General features: G+C 44.5%; 1 protein-coding gene across 1 annotated transcript in view; it reads right to left on the reverse strand.

Annotated features, from left to right (window-relative positions):
* LOC130071835 (brain-enriched guanylate kinase-associated protein) overlaps window positions 1-20,000 on the reverse strand; it is a 40,174-nt gene that overhangs the window by 8,052 nt on the left and 12,122 nt on the right. The window contains exons 3-5 of the mRNA XM_056236730.1: window positions 12,446-12,607; window positions 12,113-12,179; window positions 4,552-4,659 (exon numbers count right to left, since the gene is read on the reverse strand). Of these exons, the coding sequence (XP_056092705.1) occupies window positions 4,552-4,659; window positions 12,113-12,179; window positions 12,446-12,607 (337 nt within the window). The remainder of the gene's footprint in view (window positions 1-4,551; window positions 4,660-12,112; window positions 12,180-12,445; window positions 12,608-20,000) is intronic.

Genomic DNA, 20,000 nt, shown 5'->3' on the forward strand with positions numbered 1-20,000 from the left:
GTTATCCGCTCAGGTGTGTGTTACGTGCGTTATCCAGCCTCAGGTGTGTGTGACGTGCATTATCCGCTCAGGTGTGTGTTACGTGCGTTATTTGCTCAGGTGTGTGTTACGTACGTTATCCAGCCTCAGGTGTGTGTTACGTGCGTTATTTGCTCAGGTGTGTGTTACGTACGTTATCCTCTCAGGTGTGTTTACGTGCGTTATCCAGCCTCAGGTGTGTGTTACGTGCGTTATTTGCTCAGGTGTGTGTTACGTATGTTATCCATCCTCAGGTGTGTGTTACGTGCGTTATCCAGCCTCAGGTGTGTGTTACGTGCGTTATTTGCTCAGGTGTGTGACGTACGTTATCCGCTCAGGTGTGTGACGTACGTTATCCAGCCTCAGGTGTGTGTTACGTGCGTTATCCGCTCAGGTGTGTTACGTACGTTATCCGCTCAGGTGTGTGTTGCGTGCGTTATCCAGCCTCAGGTGTGTGTTACGTGCGTTATCCGCTCAGGTGTGTGTTACGTGCGTTATTTGCTCAGGTGTGTGTTACGTACGTTATCCAGCCTCAGGTGTGTGTTACGAGCGTTATTTGCTCAGGTGTGTTACGTACGTTATCCGCTCAGGTGTGTGACGTACGTTATCCGCTCAGGTGTGTTACGTACGTTATTTGCTCAGGTGTGTGACGTACGTTATCCGCTCAGGTGTGTGACGTACGTTATCCGCTCAGGTGTGTTACGTGCGTTATCCAGCCTCAGGTGTGTGTTATGTGCATTATCCGCTCAGGTGTGTGTAACGTGCGTTATTTGCTCAGGTGTGTGTTACGTACGTTATCCAGCCTCAGGTGTGTGTTACGAGCGTTATTTGCTCAGGTGTGTGTTACGTACGTTATCCTCTCAGGTGTGTTTACGTGCGTTATCCAGCCTCAGGTGTGTGTTACGTGCGTTATTTGCTCAGGTGTGTGTTACGTATGTTATCCAGCCTCAGGTGTGTGTTACGTGCGTTATCCAGCCTCAGGTGTGTGTTACGTGCGTTATCCAGCCTCAGGTGTGTGTTACGTGCGTTATCCAGCCTCAGGTGTGTGTTACGTGCGTTATTTGCTCAGGTGTGTGACGTACGTTATCCGCTCAGGTGTGTTACGTGCGTTATCCGCTCAGGTGTGTTACGTACGTTATCCGCTCAGGTGTGTGACGTACGTTATCCGCTCAGGTGTGTTACGTGCGTTATCCGCTCAGGTGTGTGACGTGCATTATCCGCTCAGGTGTGTGACGTGCATTATCCGCTCAGGTGTGTGTTACGTGCGTTATTTGCTCAGGTGTGTGTTACGTACGTTATCCAGCCTCAGGTGTGTGTTACGAGCGTTATTTGCTCAGGTGTGTGTTACGTACGTTATCCTCTCAGGTGTGTTTACGTGCGTTATCCAGCCTCAGGTGTGTGTTACGTGCGTTATTTGCTCAGGTGTGTGTTACGTATGTTATCCATCCTCAGGTGTGTGTTATGTGCGTTATCCAGCCTCAGGTGTGTGTTACGTGCGTTATTTGCTCAGGTGTGTGACGTACGTTATCCGCTCAGGTGTGTTACGTGCGTTATCCGCTCAGGTGTGTTACGTACGTTATCCGCTCAGGTGTGTGACGTACGTTATCCGCTCAGGTGTGTGACGTACGTTATCCGCTCAGGTGTGTTACGTACGTTATCCGCTCAGGTGTGTGACGTACGTTATCCGCTCAGGTGTGTTACGTACGTTATCCGCTCAGGTGTGTTACGTACGTTATCCGCTCAGGTGTGTTACGTACGTTATCTGCTCAGGTGTGTGTTATGTGCGTTATCCAGCCTCAGGTGTGTGTTAGATACGTTATTTGCTCAGGTCTGTGTTACGTATGTTATCCATCCTCAGGTGTGTTACGTATGTTATCCGCTCAGGTGTGTGTTACGTACGTTATCCGCTCAGGTGTGTGTTACGTATGTTATCCATCCTCAGGTGTGTGTTACGTACGTTATCCGCTCAGGTGTGTGTTACGTGCGTTATCCAGCCTCAGGTGTGTTACGTACGTTATCCGCTCAGGTGTGTGTTACGTATGTTATCCATCCTCAGGTGTGTGTTACGTACGTTATCCGCTCAGGTGTGTTACGTACGTTATCCGCTCAGGTGTGTGTTACGTATGTTATCCATCCTCAGGTGTGTGTTACGTACGTTATCCGCTCAGGTGTGTGTTACGTGCGTTATCCAGCCTCAGGTGTGTTACGTACGTTATCCGCTCAGGTGTGTGTTACGTATGTTATCCATCCTCAGGTGTGTTACGTACGTTATCCGCTCAGGTGTGTTACGTACGTTATCCGCTCAGGTGTGTGTTACGTATGTTATCCATCCTCAGGTGTGTGTTACGTACGTTATCCGCTCAGGTGTGTGTTACGTATGTTATCCATCCTCAGGTGTGTGTTACGTACGTTATCCGCTCAGGTGTGTGTTACGTATGTTATCCATCCTCAGGTGTGTGTTACGTACGTTATCCGCTCAGGTGTGTGTTACGTTCGTTATCCAGCCTCAGGTGTGTTACGTACGTTATCCGCTCAGGTGTGTGTTACGTATGTTATCCATCCTCAGGTGTGTGTTACGTACGTTATCCGCTCAGGTGTGTGTTACGTACGTTATCCGCTCAGGTGTGTGTTACGTATGTTATCCATCCTCAGGTGTGTGTTACGTACGTTATCCGCTCAGGTGTGTGTTACGTGTGTTATCCAGCCTCAGGTGTGTGTTATGTATGTTATCCAGCCTCAGGTGTGTTACGTACGTTATCCAGCCTCAGGTGTGTTACGTACGTTATCCGCTCAGGTGTGTGTTACGTATGTTATCCATCCTCAGGTGTGTGTTACGTACGTTATCCGCTCAGGTGTGTGTTACGTTCGTTATCCAGCCTCAGGTGTGTTACGTACGTTATCCGCTCAGGTGTGTGTTACGTATGTTATCCATCCTCAGGTGTGTGTTACGTACGTTATCCGCTCAGGTGTGTGTTACGTACGTTATCCGCTCAGGTGTGTGTTACGTATGTTATCCATCCTCAGGTGTGTGTTACGTACGTTATCCGCTCAGGTGTGTGTTACGTGTGTTATCCAGCCTCAGGTGTGTGTTATGTATGTTATCCGCTCAGGTGTGTGTTACATACGTTATCCGCTCAGGTGTGTGTTACGTATGTTATCCGCTCAGGTGTGTGTTACGTATGTTATCCGCTGAGGTGTGTTACGTACGTTATCCGCTCAGGTGTGTTACGTACGTTATCCGCTCAGGTGTGCGTTACGTGCGTTATCCGCTCAGGTGTGCGTTATCCGCTCAGGTGTGTTACGTACGTTATCCGCTCAGGTGTGTTACGTGCGTTATCCGCTCAGGTGTGTGTTACGTACGTTATCCGCTCAGGTGTGTTACGTACGTTATCCGCTCAGGTGTGTTACGTACGTTATCCGCTCAGGTGTGTGACGTACGTTATCCGCTCAGGTGTGTTACGTACGTTATCCGCTCAGGTGTGTTACGTACGTTATCCGCTCAGGTGTGTTACGTACGTTATCCGCTCAGGTGTGTGTTATGTGCGTTATCCAGCCTCAGGTGTGTGTTAGATACGTTATTTGCTCAGGTCTGTGTTACGTATGTTATCCATCCTCAGGTGTGTGTTACGTATGTTATCCATCCTCAGGTGTGTGTTACGTATGTTATCCGCTCAGGTGTGTGTTACGTACGTTATCCGCTCAGGTGTGTGTTACGTATGTTATCCATCCTCAGGTGTGTGTTACGTACGTTATCCGCTCAGGTGTGTGTTACGTGCGTTATCCAGCCTCAGGTGTGTTACGTACGTTATCCGCTCAGGTGTGTGTTACGTATGTTATCCATCCTCAGGTGTGTGTTACGTACGTTATCCGCTCAGGTGTGTGTTACGTATGTTATCCATCCTCAGGTGTGTGTTACGTACGTTATCCGCTCAGGTGTGTGTTACGTATGTTATCCATCCTCAGGTGTGTGTTACGTACGTTATCCGCTCAGGTGTGTGTTACGTATGTTATCCATCCTCAGGTGTGTGTTACGTACGTTATCCGCTCAGGTGTGTGTTACGTATGTTATCCAGCCTCAGGTGTGTTACGTACATTATCCGCTCAGGTGTGTGTTACGTATGTTATCCATCCTCAGGTGTGTGTTACGTACGTTATCCGCTCAGGTGTGCGTTATCCGCTCAGGTGTGCGTTATCCGCTCAGGTGTGTTACGTACGTTATCCGCTCAGGTGTGCGTTATCCGCTCAGGTGTGTTACGTACGTTATCCGCTCAGGTGTGCGTTATCCGCTCAGGTGTGTTACGTACGTTATCCGCTCAGGTGTGCGTTATCCGCTCAGGTGTGCGTTATCCGCTCAGGTGTGCGTTATCCGCTCAGGTGTGCGTTATCCGCTCAGGTGTGCGTTATCCGCTCAGGTGTGTTACGTACGTTATCCGCTCAGGTGTGTTACGTACGTTATCCGCTCAGGTGTGTTACGTGCGTTATCCGCTCAGGTGTGCGTTACGTGCGTTATCCGCTCAGGTGTGTGTTACGTACGTTATCTGCTCGCAGCTTCTGGATGGAGATCTGGGCCTCCATCAGGTGTTTCTTCAGCTCCACGATCTCTCGACTCAGAGATCTCTTCTCCTCTTCATAACGCTGAGTCTGAAACACACACAACTGCTGTAAAACACTGAGTCATTCATCAGCAGTTTCATTAACACAGAATATTCAATTCAATTCACATTTATTTGTATAGCGCTTTTCACAATACATCGTTTCAAAGCAGCTTTACAGAAAGTGCATGAGTGCACATTACAGTTTACAGTGATCCGTTATCAGAGGACACTGTCTGAGTTATGCATTTCAGAAATGTACATATACAAAATTACAGCTAGTGATAAGGTATTAATTTAAACAATGTAATAATTTAATGCAGAAAAAAATAGCTCATTGAAGTAATGGATATCAGTGTTTAGTAGATCACAGAGCTCATGTTAAATCTGCGTATCAATTAGACGAGTTTCAAAAGTCTGATTTCGAAGTGTGTGTGTGTGTATGTGTAAGAGACAGTGTTGGGAGTCACGCGTTACAAAAGTAATGCATTACAGTAACATATTACTTTTTGCTGTAACGCAGTAGTGTAAGGCATTACTAATCAATTTTCAGTAATATTTTACTCGGTACATGTTCAGTAAGGCTTGCGTTACAACAGACTTTTAGTTTTAATTGTAAAAAAAAACAAAAACAAAAACAAAAAAAACAGCAAGACCGCGAGACATTAACGAATGAAAAATGCAAGTAGGCTAAATTACCTGTTCGTGGTCAGTCAATAGCCGCGTGTGGTGTCCAAGTCTGTAAATAAAGACTAAATGGCAGCGTCTGCGTCTGATATATTTGTATAGCGATTTATTTTTTACAGGAGTGCCGTGAAGTATGATTTCGGCCTCTGTGCTCGCGCTGGCCAGTGGAAAAGCGGTTAATGGTGAAGATGGCCTGAAGAAGACTATACATTCGCGAGATGGACGTATCGCATTAGGCTATTCGTTCTGTGTTTTCTTTCTAAACAGTTAGGCTATGTTTATGTGGTATTTTTCATGTTTTCATCACGCAATCATGTTTTTGATGCGGTGGTGACGCGTTCATGTAAGGGCGGCGGCGCTGCCAATAAAACACCTAAAAGCTGTCACAAAGAACCGGCAAAAGCAATGATTATGAATATGTCAAATATAGCAAGGAGAAATTTTAATTGTTTATTAATAAAGTCAAGATGAAGTTGACGATGCTGACTCGCGATCTTCGCATAGTGAATGCACCAGAGAGAAATGCACATTTCATTTCATAAGCAGAGTCTGTTTTATTTTGTTTTGAATTGTTCTGTTTACAAGTAGACATTTCAATATATTTTTCAGATCCGTGAATAGGCTACCTTATACGCTGATTTTCGGTTCATTTATGAGACGCGCTCCAGTTCACCTCCGTGTCGTGATTAGGCCTATCTATAATTGTCTGCTATATTTAGCCTACTTATTATTTAAATCAAAGTAATTGGTTGATGAAACATTGATTAAAATTAAGATACAATTAATACAAAACGAATTATTATGTCGAATAATTGTGTCTTCTGTGTAAGGTCTCTGTGAAAGTTTTAAAGCAGTCTTTTAGTGCCTCTTCAGCGGTCGCGTCCGTAATGGAGAACTGTCACGTCTGTAACATTGTTTTTTCCTCATAAATGCGAACACGAAAATAAAATAAAATTAATATTTTATGTTCTGTGGAGAGCCAACCCTTCTTCATCCGATTTGCGCAGTGTAATTCACAGAATTACAACAACAAAAAAATCGTTGCCTCCTAAAAGCTAAAGATTTTTTTTGTCGCATGACTGTCTATTTCCCTAATATTAAATATAAAACGCATGTGTAGACTGATATTTTTCTAATGTCTGGACTCCTTTCAGGGAGGAGCCTATGGATAAACAGACGTTTCAATATTTTGGTATTAATGCATTTTCTGAGAATTTATATTTCAAGTTTTGACTACAAATGTCATGTCCATAACGCTGGAATTCCCAAATTTTAAATAATTTATCCTCAACTAGTTTTGTGGTGTAGGTCTACGTATTTTATAATGTTAAGTTAACTTCAAATAATACTAATAGTAATTTAAGAAGTGGTAGCATTGGATCTGGACGGTATGGATAACGCTGGGAGTTGGAAGAGGTGTGTCGCGATTCTGCAGGTTCGTGGATCTGAGTGTCGCGATTTCGGTTTCATATCGCATATCTTTACAGCCCTAGTCATTTATAGTTATTTTGGTGAAAGTAACTCAAAAGTAATACAGGAGTAATGTAACGCATTACAATTCTGAGACAGTAATATTGTAAGGTATATGAATTACTTTTAAATAACAGTAACAAGTAATCTATAATGTATTACAGTTTGGAAGTAACTTGCACAACACTGGTAAGAGAGAGAGTGTGTGTGTGTGTGTGTGTGTGTGTGTGTGTGTGTGTGTGTGTGTGTGTGTGTGTGTGTGTGTGATGGGTAGGTTTAGGGATAGGGTTAGTGTAAGGGAATAGAATATACAGTCTGTACAGTATAAAAATCATTATGTATATGGAAAGTCCCCATAAAACATGAAAACACAACAAGAGTGTGTGTGTGTGTGTGTGTGTGTGTGTGTGTGTGAGTGTGAGAGTAAGAGGGTGTGTGTGTGTCTTGGGTTGAGTCTCAAGTCCCCCGTGAGCCAATTATTTATAAACTGAAAGGCTGAAAGTTTCAGAGGCTCATTTTTTCTGGAGGCTGAGTGTGTGTGTTTATTCCTCAGACTGTGGAGTGAATAGAGATGTTCTCAGCGACTGTATGAGACTCTGTCACCGGATCAAACTGAAGTTTAACAGTGACGCTGCCGGCCTTTGGACTCTCAGTTGTGTTTTCACTGAGAAACTGAGATAAACGGGACATTCAGGAAAAACACTGAACAACATCATTAGATTCAGCAGCAGTGTCACGGTGTGGTGTAGGAGGAGGACGAGGCAGGCAGAAGATCCAATATAAACTTCTTTACTTGAGTGAATATATCAGGATACAAATACAAGGACGACAGGCAGAAGGTACACACTCACAAAACCGGGTAACATTAACGAGAACCAACAAAGGAAGACTGAACAGGAGGAACTAAATACACACACTGATGAACAGAAACAGGTGACACAAATGATGATAATTACAATCCACAGGTGACAACGATGAAGACAAGCAGGTGTGTAGACAAGAGGGATGCTGGGAAGTGTAGTGAAGAGGCGGAGACAAGACAGACTGTGACATTACACCCCCCCTCCGGAAAGCGCGACCTCGCGCTGCAAAGGAACCAAGGCGGAGTAGATGGAGGGAGGAGCCAAGGCGGAGCAGATGGAGGGAGGAGCCAAGGCGGAGCAGATGGAGGGAGGAGCCAAGGCGGAGCAGATGGAGGGAGGAGGCAAGGCGGAGGCGGGGCTGACGACACCAGGGGGCCGACTGACAGGGGCGGAGCAGGTGAGAGAGGAGACCAGGGTGAAGCCGTAGAGCCGACGAGACAGGGTGATGCTGAGGGACTGGAGGGACATGGTGAGACCGTAGACTCCGACGACTGAAGGGTAGACAGGGACACAGAAGGACACGGTGGAGACAGAGGGAGTGAGGACCAAAGGGATACTGAGGGGAGTGAGGAGTCCAACAGAACCGGGGGGACGAAAGGACGAGGCGTAGCCAGAGGAGAGAAGTCCAAAGGTGAGGGAAGGCCGACGAGGGACCAAAGTGGATCCGGGGGGACGAGGGAGCCTGGCGGAACTGGGGGACTGAGGGGCCATGGTGGAGCTGAGGGAGGTAAGAGCCAAGGGGGAGCAGATGGGACGAAGGGCCGAGGTAGAGTCCTGGTTGAGGAGGTTGGAGGCGGAGGCCAGGGATCCACCGACCAGGCTGGATCAGCAGGGCTGGTAGTCAGGGGTGGACGGGTTGAAAGGTGGCAGATGAAGGGAGGTGGGAGAGGGAGGCTGGGTGGGAATACAGTCTCTGGCAGGGCGGACGGGACCAGCGGGGAAGAAGTCTCTGGCAGGACAGTCTCTGGCAGGACGGTCTCTGGCTGGACGGTCTCTGGCTGGACGGTCTCTGGCTGGACGGTCTCTGGCTGGACGGTCTCTGGCTGGACGGTCTCTGGCTGGACGGTCTCTGGCTGGACGGTCTCTGGCTGGCAGGCGACGGGCTCAGGCTCTGGCGGGCAGGCGACGGGCTCAGGCTCTGGCGGGCAGGCGACGGGCTCAGGCTCTGGCGGGCAGGCGACGGGCTCAGGCTCTGGCGGGCAGGCGACGGGCTCAGATTGGCTGGACAGAACCAGCGGTGCAGGCTTGGCTGGGCTGGACGGAACCAGCGGTGCAGGCTTGGCTGGGCTGGACGGAACCAGCGGTGCGGGCTTGGCTGGGCTGGACGGAACCAGCGGTGCGGGCTTGGCTGGGCTGGACGGAACCAGCGGTGCGGGCTTGGCTGGGCTGGACGGAACCAGCGGTGCGGGCTTGGCTGGGCTGGACGGAACCAGCGGTGAGGGCTTGACTGGGCTGGACGGAACCAGCGGCGCGGGCCTGGCTGGGCTGGACGGAACCAGCGGTGAGGGCTCCGAAGGGCTGGACGGGACCAGCGGAGAAGGCTCCGAAGGGCTGGACGGGACCAGCGGAGAAGGCTCTGGAGGGCTGGACGGAACCAGCGGTGCAGGCTTGGCTGGGCTGGACGGAACCAGCGGTGCAGGCTTGGCTGGGCTGGACGGAACCAGCGGTGAGGGCTTGACTGGGCTGGACGGAACCAGCGGCGCGGGCCTGGCTGGGCTGGACGGAACCAGCGGTGAGGGCTCCGAAGGGCTGGACGGGACCAGCGGAGAAGGCTCTGAAGGGCTGGACGGAACCAGCGGAGAAGGCTCTGTGTTTGGAGTGGTGGAGATGGCTGGAGATGGTGGTTGAGTGGCGATGTCATCAACCTCACCTACGGTGAGGGTTGAGCCACTCAACCACAGCACATGGTCCAGGTACTGGGCAAACGAGCCTGGGATAGCCGCCGCTGGAGCTTGCTGGTATAAAGATTCATCCAGTCCACACCAGAATACGGTTTTTAAAACACCATCAGCCCAGTCCACGAGGTGAGAAATTTCGAGGAATTTAGCCACATATTCCTCAATCAAGCAGCCATCCTGGAAACAATGGACCAGACGATCGGCTGGGGTGAATGGAGAGTGAGCTGGGTTCACCGGGGTGAGAAAAATTCCCATGCTGACTCCTTCCTTGGTCGGTTCTTCTGTCACGGTGTGGTGTAGGAGGAGGACGAGGCAGGCAGAAGATCCAATATAAACTTCTTTACTTGAGTGAATATATCAGGATACAAATACAAGGACGACAGGCAGAAGGTACACACTCACAAAACCGGGTAACATTAACGAGAACCGACAAAGGAAGACTGAACAGGAGGAACTAAATACACACACTGATGAACAGAAACAGGTGACACAAATGATGATAATTACAATCCACAGGTGACAACGATGAAGACAAGCAGGTGTGTAGACAAGAGGGATGCTGGGAAGTGTAGTGAAGAGGCGGAGACAAGACAGACTGTGACAAGCAGGAGCGTCGACGTCACGGCAAATAAACATTCATAAATCAAGATGCATTTACTGGAGATGCAAAAAGACAGAAGAAAAGTTGATCAAAGAGTTAATGATTGAAATAAGAACAAATATCTGCCAATGGGATCAGAAAAATTAAAGTTATTTCAAAGGGAATAGAATACCAGCGTTTGTTTCTGACCCCATTGGCAGAGATCTGTTCTGCAAAACAAGACAAAAATACTATATAATACTATACAAACTGGTATTTTATATAATATATTATATATATTATATAAAAAGAACATAATTTTTTGCTGATATGTGGTTATATCTCCTCCTCGCATTCATAAACTTTTTAGAATTCGTCTAAGGGCCAAAAATATTCATAATATATGCTACTTAATTTCTGTTATCTGTAATTAGTAATATTCGTATTATGCAGATGAAGGATGTGCAGCTCAAATGAAAGTTTCCATCAGTTGATTCGGTAGGATCTGTCTCTCTCTCTCTCTCTCTCTCTCTCTCTCTCTCTCTCTCTCTCTCTGTTCCCATCAGCCCTTCTGACCTTCATTTCCATCATTTGACCAACTTAAAATGACAAAAAGTAATGTTAATTTACTAGTTAGATGAAAAGTAATCTGATTACGTAACTTGTGTTATTTGTATGTGTGTGGTGTTGAATGAATCTCTGCAGGGACTGAAACAAATGAGCAATCGTGGCCTGAGGCGAGCAGTTCCTCTAATAATCTGAGCTCAAACACAAAATCAGTCTTTTTTGCATCAAGTTAATGTTTTGATTCTGTAAATGGCTTGAGACTTTCATCAGATTTAAGAAGAAACGCTTTGATCCCAGGACCGTCTCTGAGGGTGTAATCGCTTTGAGAGTGAGGATCTCGTGTGGTTATCGATCTCCTGCTGCCTCGTCTGCCTTTTATCTCCTTCATTTCTCCTGTTAAACTGAGCTCTAACACATCGAGCACATGTTGCTCACTAGCTCCCTGTTAGCGGGTCAGCCGTTGTCCACGAAGACTTGCTGTGTTTATGATAAAGCATCGTCATTCTTTGAGATGTAAATGAAGGCAATCAGAAACATGCAATTTTATTTAAACGATCAATCGTTGATGAGACGACCCAAAGAATATTTAAGTCAATCGAGGGTTTGTCATTTGGGATTTTTTTTAAAGTAATTTGGTTTTAAAGGTGACATATTATGCCCCTTTTCACAAGATGTAATATAAATCTATGGCGTCTCCAGAATGTGTCTGTGAAATTTCAGCTCAAAATACCAGATCATTTATTACAGCTTGTCAAATTTGCCCCTTTTTGGGTGTGAACAAAAACTTGTGTCCCTTTAAATGCAAATGAGCTTTAGCTCCGCCTCCGTTCAGAAGAGGGCAGGGCTTCAGAGACTCCGGCAATAACAACACAGGCCGATCTCACTGATCCAGAGTCAGGAGTAACAGCAGCGAGTGCAGCCTTACGGAGAGACTCAGGGAGAGCTTCACTTTTACACGTTTCTGAATGTTAGCGGAGACATTTCTGTAGTTGTTGTGGAGTTACACTGATCATCTCCTCATCATGTTGAACTCTTCCACAAGTGTCCACAGTTCCTGAGGTGTTTATAAGACAGCGCTGACATGTTCTGGTCAATAGTGTTCAGTGTCGTCTGTGCTCGACCACAGAACAGTTTCAGGCTTTGCTGGATCTTCTCCAGTGCGTTAGAACTGGTCTCTGTTGGCGCTCGCCGAACCCAATGTCGCTGGTGTGTGTGAACGTGCAGATTAAGGGCCGGGAATATTATAATAAGATCCTCTTCATATTTTTTGACATGCTCTCAGAGAAAGACTCACCAGAACACAGTTAATGGGTTTCACTCTTCATGTTTTCTGTGTCGGTAGAAGCACCGGGACCCGATTATAGCACTATATAACACCGGCAAAGGCAGATTTTTATAATATGTCCCCTTTAAATCAATCAGATCAGCATCTCTTACCGTTCTGTGTATTTTCTCCTCCATGTCCTGGTTTATTCTCTGTAGTGCTGCGTAGCTGCTCTGAATCCTGCAGGAGAGATGATGAAGATGAAGATGAAGACACACTCTCTGTCATGAGTTTACAGTGGGAGTTATTACAGCTATTCTTCTCCAGGCCTTGCGCTTTAATACGTGGTCAAATTAAGACTCTTAAGACTTGTGTGTGGTGTTCATTTGGACTCGCTGTTAGTTTCAGATCATTACGTGTGTCGACTGTAAATGCACTATTTACTTCTGGACAGGTTCCAGATCAGCTCGTTCGTTCAGTGAGCGCCTTCATGTTGTGTGTCTGACCTGCGCAGTTTCTCAGTGAATTTGTCCAGCTCTTCTTGCGCTCGCCGAAGCTCCGCCTCCAGAAACTGGCGCGTCGACTTGAACTCGCTCTCCAGCAGATGCAGTTTGTGTGTGGAGACGCCGAGACGCCTGCGCAGATCCTCCTTCTGCTCCTGCACTGAACTGCACACACACACACACACACACACAGAGAGAGAGACAGACAGATCTCTGTCATTTGTGCTCATTCATTTCCAGTGTCGGGGGGGAGCGCATTACTTGAGTTATGTAATCCGATGACTTTTTTCAAGTTACTAACAAAGTAATGCTTTACTTTTAAGAGTACGTTTACTGACAACTTATACTTAAAACTGAGAAGTTTTTCCTTTGAGTTTTCCGCGAACAGACGACACCATTGTCAAAATGATTCGCATTCACACGTATCCGCGAAAACGACTCAAAGCGCTGTATTCTGCTGCCCGGCCAGTAGACGGCGATAGACTGAACACGTAATGCGCATGTGCATGACCTCATCGTTTTCAGAGATCCGCGGTTTTGCTGTTTACACAGAGACAGCTTTCAAACTTGCACTTTGAAACCCTTTTCAAAAGTTTGTGTTTTTCAGGCGCCCAAAATGCCGCCGTCGTGTAACGAACGGCCAAAACGCATAAAAGTTTTTAAGTTTTTAGTCGAAAATGGTGTCGTCTAAACGGCCCCTAAATGTACAAGTTACTTTGTTCTCCCATTTATTGACGACACTTCTCCTGTCCCCATGTTGAGAGAGATCGTGAGTAAGTGCAGACAGAGGTGCGCGTGTGTGTGTGTGTGTGAGCAGAGACAGAGAGAGATCGTGAGTAAGTGCAGACAGAGGTGCGCGTGTGTGTGTGTGTGTGTGAGCAGAGACAGAGAGAAATCGTGAGTGAGTGCAGAGGTGTGTGTGTGTGTGTGTGTGTGTGTGAACACTACATGTGAGCAGAGAGAGATCGTGAGTGAGTGCAGACAGAGGTGTGTGTGTGAGCAGAGAGAGATCGTAAGTGCAGAGGTGTGTGTGAGCAGAGAGAGATCGTAAGTGCAGAGGTGTGTGTGTGTGTGTGTGTGTGTGTGTGTGTGTGAACACTACATGTGAGCAGAGAGAGATCGTGAGTGAGTGCAGACAGAGGTGTGTGTGTGTGTGTGTGTGTGTGTGTGAGCAGAGAGAGATCGTAAGTGCAGAGGTGTGTGTGTGTGTGTGTATGTGTGTGTGTGTGAGCAGAGAGAGATCGTAAGTGCAGAGGTGTGTGTGTGTGTGTGTGTGTGAGCAGAGAGAGATCGTAAGTGCAGAGGTGTGTGTGTGTGTGTGTGTGTGTGTGTGTGTGTGTGTGTGTGTGTGTGTGTGTGTGTGAGCAGAGAGAGATCGTAAGTGCAGAGGTGTGTGTGTGTGTGTGTGTGTGTGTGTGTGTGTGTGTGTGTGTGTGTGTGTGTGTGTGTGTGTGTGTGTGTGAACACTACATGTGAGCAGAGAGAGATCGTGAGTGAGTGCAGACAGAGGTGTGTGTGTGTGTGTGTGTGTGTGTGAGCAGAGAGAGATCGTAAGTGCAGAGGTGTGTGTGAGCAGAGAGATCGTAAGTGCAGAGGTGTGTGTGTGTGTGTGAGCAGAGAGAGATCGTAAGTGCAGAGGTGTGTGTGTGTGTGTGTGTGTGTGTGTGTGTGTGTGAGCAGAGAGAGATCGTAAGTGCAGAGGTGTGTGTGTGTGAGCAGAGAGAGATCGTAAGTGCAGAGGTGTGTGTGTGTGTGTGTGTGTGAGTGTAACAGGCACTGTTAAATGTATGTAAAGTTTGTTAGAATTCTCACAAAATTGTTTGTTGACATGTACCTGATATTACTGCCTAAGTGAAGTTGAGTGTCTTTCCCTTTAATTGATGTGATGTCATGAGTCAATATAATTTCCGGTTCTGTCCCCTCCTCTTCCTCTTTGCATTGGTGATGCAGTGAGAGGTGAGGTTATTTTGGGCTCCTCATAATCATCTTTAATCCTAATTTTAATTGTTGCTTTTATGTCTATATTTTCACTCTAATTCATGTGTATAATATTATTTTACCTATCTGTGTGGCGATTTTTGTAATTTCATCAGGATTAAGCGATATTTTTGCTTATGGGCCTAAATGTGAAATGAGAGCACACGTGATAAGTGTACATCACATTTGTTTTATAGTTATTTCGAGGGCGACTCTCACACTAAGAGGCTGATTACATTTGTTTTATATCAGGCATTAAAGATTTGTGAAGCTGCCGAATGCTGTCCTGTTATTAAGTCAACAAAAACACAACGCAGACAACAGACCAGTTACATGAACACTACATGTGAGCAGAGAGAGATCGTGAGTAAGTGCAGAGGTGTGTGTGTGTGTGTGTGTGTGTGTGTGTGAACACTACATGTGAGCAGGCATTTACTAATCTCACTTGCACCGAATCACTATCCACAAAATCAATAAAAACACTGAAATGCAAACTCAAAATTTTATGCAAACCCAAAAAAGTTTTTTTTAAATTACACAAAATATACTTTGTCAAGTCACCTTCATTTATATAACGCTTTTTACAATACAGATCGTTTCAAAGCAGCTTTACGGAGATAATAAAATAAAGGAAAATAATTCAACAAAGTGTGTGTGCTGTACAGCAGATCTAGAAGGAAGTCATTGTCCAGCTTAACGGTTTTAAAGGGTCACTTCACCCATTTCAACATTAATCTTTATTGAAAGTGGGTTATATATGTAGTCGAAATGTAAAAGAAATTTTGAATTTGGTGCCCTCTTGACCGAGAAAAGACAGAAAATAACTTTAGGGCGCATTTGTATGTAAGACAACAACTCCCACAATGCACCACATTGCACAGCTCCGCAAGCCACTCCCACTAATCCAGAACAGCGCAAACATCAGAGAAAAGAAATCACTCTTCCGTCTACAAGGCTAACGCTAGCTGCCAAATGAGTTTGAAATTCATTTCACACAAAATGTCTAGTTAGTTGGCTGTGGCGAGCAGGACGAGGGACGTGAGAGGACGGCGCGAGTGATAATGAATGACACCTGTGAGACGCAGCGGTCTCATATCTCTCACGGAGGAGCGGAAGCACAAAAGGAACAGGCCTGATTTTATGTTTTGTTTCTGTTGTGTGTGGCCAGCTGGCTTATACTTTTGTTTTGTATTTGTTTATTTTACTATTTAAATGTTTAAATGTTCGCCGGTTCCCACCTCCTTCTTCCCACAACAACGAACCCCGTTACATTGGCAAACTCATTAGCGAATTACTCCTCGTTTGTATTTCTTTCTATATGGTGAATTATTGCATGATACCTGGATGTTCCGTCAGAACATATGCGGTGCGAAACTAGGATGGTTCACATCACAACACAAACGTCCGTGTGCTCGTCTGATTCAGAGATTTCGTCCAGGAGAAATTGCCATCGTTGAAATTCTCTGCAGCAGACGGACTCTATCTGTGTCCGTACAGCGAGAGCACAGGCACCAGCAGCCCGCCCAGCTCGAGCCAGTCCGGGCTCCTCGTCCGCCTCCTGTTCCTCCATCAGGCTCAGCTGCTCTTCACTATATTGCGGCTCGTAAAGATAGCCACGAACAGCGGATTCGAGCAGCAGAATTTCAAAATCCTCTTCTTCCATATCATGTTTAGTTTCCTCCGTCATTGTCGTAACTTCCTATCTCCACAGCGCTTGTTAGCTTAGCTTATAAACAAGATGGCTGATATTGATTTCAGTATCTGCAAGGGAAGTCCCACCCACTGATCTGTGATAGCTCTGTTAGCGCATTAGGTCCAACCCCCTATGGGCGGGTTTGAAAGGGTGGGAATTTGTGCTTGTAGTCTTTACAGAAATCCCCCCCTCTTACACTTCCTCCTACAATGACGTCAAATGACGATTTTTGCGTCACTGTAGGAGGAAGTGAAAAAGGTAAATAGTGGATTTCTCTCGTCTCAGGGGAAAATGAAAGAATGTTGCACGACCATTCAATAGTATGACTGGTTGTCTAACAATGGACCTCTTAATGCAAATGGGTGAAGTGTCCCATTTGCATTAAGTATAGTAAATATAGTAAAGTATCTAAAGTAAGTAAAGATTTACTATACTTACTTTAAAGTAAAGTAAGTATAGTAAATCATTAGTTATTAACTTAGGATCCGCTCACACAACACCGTTTTCAACTGAAACAGAAAACTGTTAACGCGTTCTGGCGCTCATTTGCCCGGCAACAGTGGAGGCTTGAGAACGCAAACTAGAATCAGGTTTCAAAGTGCAAGTTTTTGAGAAGGAGTTTTAAAAGCAATACCGCTATCACGTCCGTGTAACCGTGAATCTGTGGAACCGGTGACGGCGAGCACATGCGTATCACGTGTTTAGTCTATAGGCATGTGTGTTTGAATGCGTGTGTGTGTGTGTGTGTAGTAGTCTTTCTCTACAGTGACATCACCCATTACTCGTCTGGCGTGAATAATACAGCGCTTTTAGTCGTTTCCGCTGATCCGTGTGAACTTGAATCAATTATGTATTTAATCTCACTTTATTAACCAATGTCTTACCTCGAACTATCCGATTCAACCATCCTAATAAGCAAAAATGAATTAAGATTTTATTGTAATGTGTCTGAAAGAGTCTCTTCTGCTCACCAAGGCTGCGTTTATTTGATCAGAAACACAGTAAAACAGTGTAATATTACTCCAGTGTAAATCAGCTGTTTTCTATGTGAATATACAGTAAAGTGTAATTTATTCCTGTGATCAAAGCTGAATTTCAGCATCATTACTCCAGTCTTGAGTGTCACATGATCCTCCAGAAATCACTCTAATGCTGTTATATGGCGGTGCTAGCCTGTGTTTTGTTGAAGCCCCCTGTGGTTCTCCTGCGGTCATCCGGTTAATTAGTGTCACCTAACGAGAGCCATTTTAGATCCTGGACCCGAGCTCATCCTCTCTCCGTCCTCCTCTCTTCTAGAGTTCAATAACTTTATGTTTGACTGGCAGACTTTGGTCTCTGTGTCCTTTATGTCGCTTAATGGGGGCTCGTCCGGGATTTTTGGTAAAAAGCTTTTTTTTTTTTACTTTGATACTTTGGGACTGAGCTTTTCTACTTCCCTTTGATTCAGATCTTTTGGTGAATGCAGTGGATTGAGTATTTCTGAATATATGCATGAGTTTGCCCGGTTCTGTAGGGTGAGAGTTACAGCTGGGTTTGAATATTCAATCCTTTCATCGGTTTACTCTTTTGATATTTTTCCTTTTTTATTTTCATGGTTATTCTGTGTGGAGAGAGACGTGTTCTCTGTCGGGGGGGAGCAGTTCATTGATCATACGGTCCTCCTCAGGAGATTCAGGAGTTAGGAGACGCTAGGAGGATCCGGCTGGTCTCGTGTGTTAGTGGGTTTGGGCTCTGCAATTACGCAACCTTTTTGAAGGTACACTGAAAAGTTAGGACAACACATGTTTTTACATTGCTTTAACTCATCAAAATAAGTAAACCAATTTTCAACTTTTTTTAATACGTTATACAAGATTCAACTCATTCTTTAAGTCAGTTTAATGTAATTTAAGTTGAAATTACTTAAACTTCCAAGTTGATTGTTACTTAAAAATTTAAGGCAGCAACTTTTTTTTACAGTGTAGTAAAAAGAGAATATTTAGGTGAGTTAATAAATAAAAAACTTAATGAATAAGTTAGGTGAGTTAAACTTTTCTGTGTTTATTTGGTCCATGATCCTAACATTAGTGTGTTGGCAGCTTTTGTGTGAAGCTCCTTTGTGGACTTTAGTGTTTGTCTTTAGATATTTGTGATCACTGAGTTACATTATAAAGTGCTTGTCTGGGCTGAGTAATCTTCTGTGTAGTCTGTTGGGTTTCTAGCTCTACTTCTGTGTTATAAAAGAGCATTTGTTGTTGCCTGTTGTCATGTTAGCGGTGTGCTATATGGATGGATATATCATATACTGTATATTTATATGGACCTGTTGTGTCGGCTGCACGTTTGTGTACGGTATAGTGGAAGATACTCTTTTTCTGTTTTGTGCGGTTTATTACTGCTCAAGAAACATTTCTGATTATTATCAATGTTGAAAACAGTTCTGCTGCTTCATATTTCTGGTGGAAACCATCACTACCAAATCAATACTTTTATTCATCATCAAAAACGCATTAAATTGATCAAAACAGTAAAGACATTTATAATGTTGTTACAAAAGTTTCTATTTCAAATAAACTCTGTTCTTTGGAACTTTCTATCCATCAAAGAATCCTGGAAAATAAATGCATCACAGTTTCCACAATAATCTGAACAGTTTTCAACACTGATAATAACCATAAATGTTTCTTGATCATCAGATCCTCATATTAGAGTGATTTCTGGAGGATCATGTGACACTGAAGACTGGAGTAATGATGCTGAAAATTCAGCTTTGATCACAGGAATAAATTACACTTTACTATATATTCACATAGAGAACAGCTGATTTACACTGGAGTAATATTACACTGTTTTACTGTTTTTCTGATCAAATAAATTCAGCTTTGATCACAGGAATAAATTACATAAAGTACCTCATGCTCACACAGCAAACACCGTCTTAGATCAAAAGCACTCAACATGATTTATTCATGCACTTGTGGAACATCCATAAGCCTGAGATATTAAAGTTAGACTTGAATGACTCTGAAAATCATAAAATGAAAGAGAAATAATAATGATTGATTCATTTCACGACTGCTTGTTTCATAGTTATATCACATTCAACTTTTTGCGAAAGCTAAAAAAAATATAACATTAGGTATTACTAGAAAAATTATTGTTCTGTTTTACCAAAGAATTTAACGTTAGTAATTAACTTTAACCCAGTTAACATTCGGTCAAGCTTCTCTCAAAGTTATGAACACGTGTTATCCTCCAGTAAATACCAGAGCGTTCTCTCAAAGCTATCTGCTCTTTAATAAATGTTCTCTAAACGCACAAAAACAGTATTTATTCATCTTTCATGAAGCGTTTAAAAAATGTTTTAGTTGGACGTGTGTCTAAAACTCAAAAGTAACGTTCCCATAATGTTTGAAGAATGATCAGATGAAATGTTCCCTTAACGTTCACATAAAATGTGTTTTTAAAATATATATTTTTTAAAAACTGGATGTTTTGAACATTCAAAGAACATCTAGAAATAACTATTTCATAATTTAATGGCAATATTAGCAAAATGTTCTTAGAATTTTTATTTTTTAATCTGGGAGCCCAAATATGAGTCCCTGTGCCTTTAATGCCCACCGCGATCCGGACCAGGAAATGATGTCACTGATGTCTGGCTGATGTCTGATGGGTTTGAGGAGCGATCGATCATAACAGGATCAGATGATGATGATGAGTGCAGATGACATTCAGATGAAGAGTGATGGATTCAGTCTCTCTCTCCACTCTTACCTTCTCTTCTGAGGTTTACCAGCATTTCTCTGAGCTTTCACGGCAGTTTTCCCAATATAAAGCTTTTTCATGTTTTTCTTAGTGTGTTTGTGAGTGTTTCCTGTAGAATCACAAACACACACACACACACAC

This window comes from Rhinichthys klamathensis, unplaced genomic scaffold, assembly GCF_029890125.1.
Source record: "Rhinichthys klamathensis goyatoka isolate OS25496 unplaced genomic scaffold, OSU_Roscu_1.1 h1tg000462l_1, whole genome shotgun sequence".
NCBI classification, from domain to species: domain Eukaryota; kingdom Metazoa; phylum Chordata; class Actinopteri; order Cypriniformes; family Leuciscidae; genus Rhinichthys; species Rhinichthys klamathensis.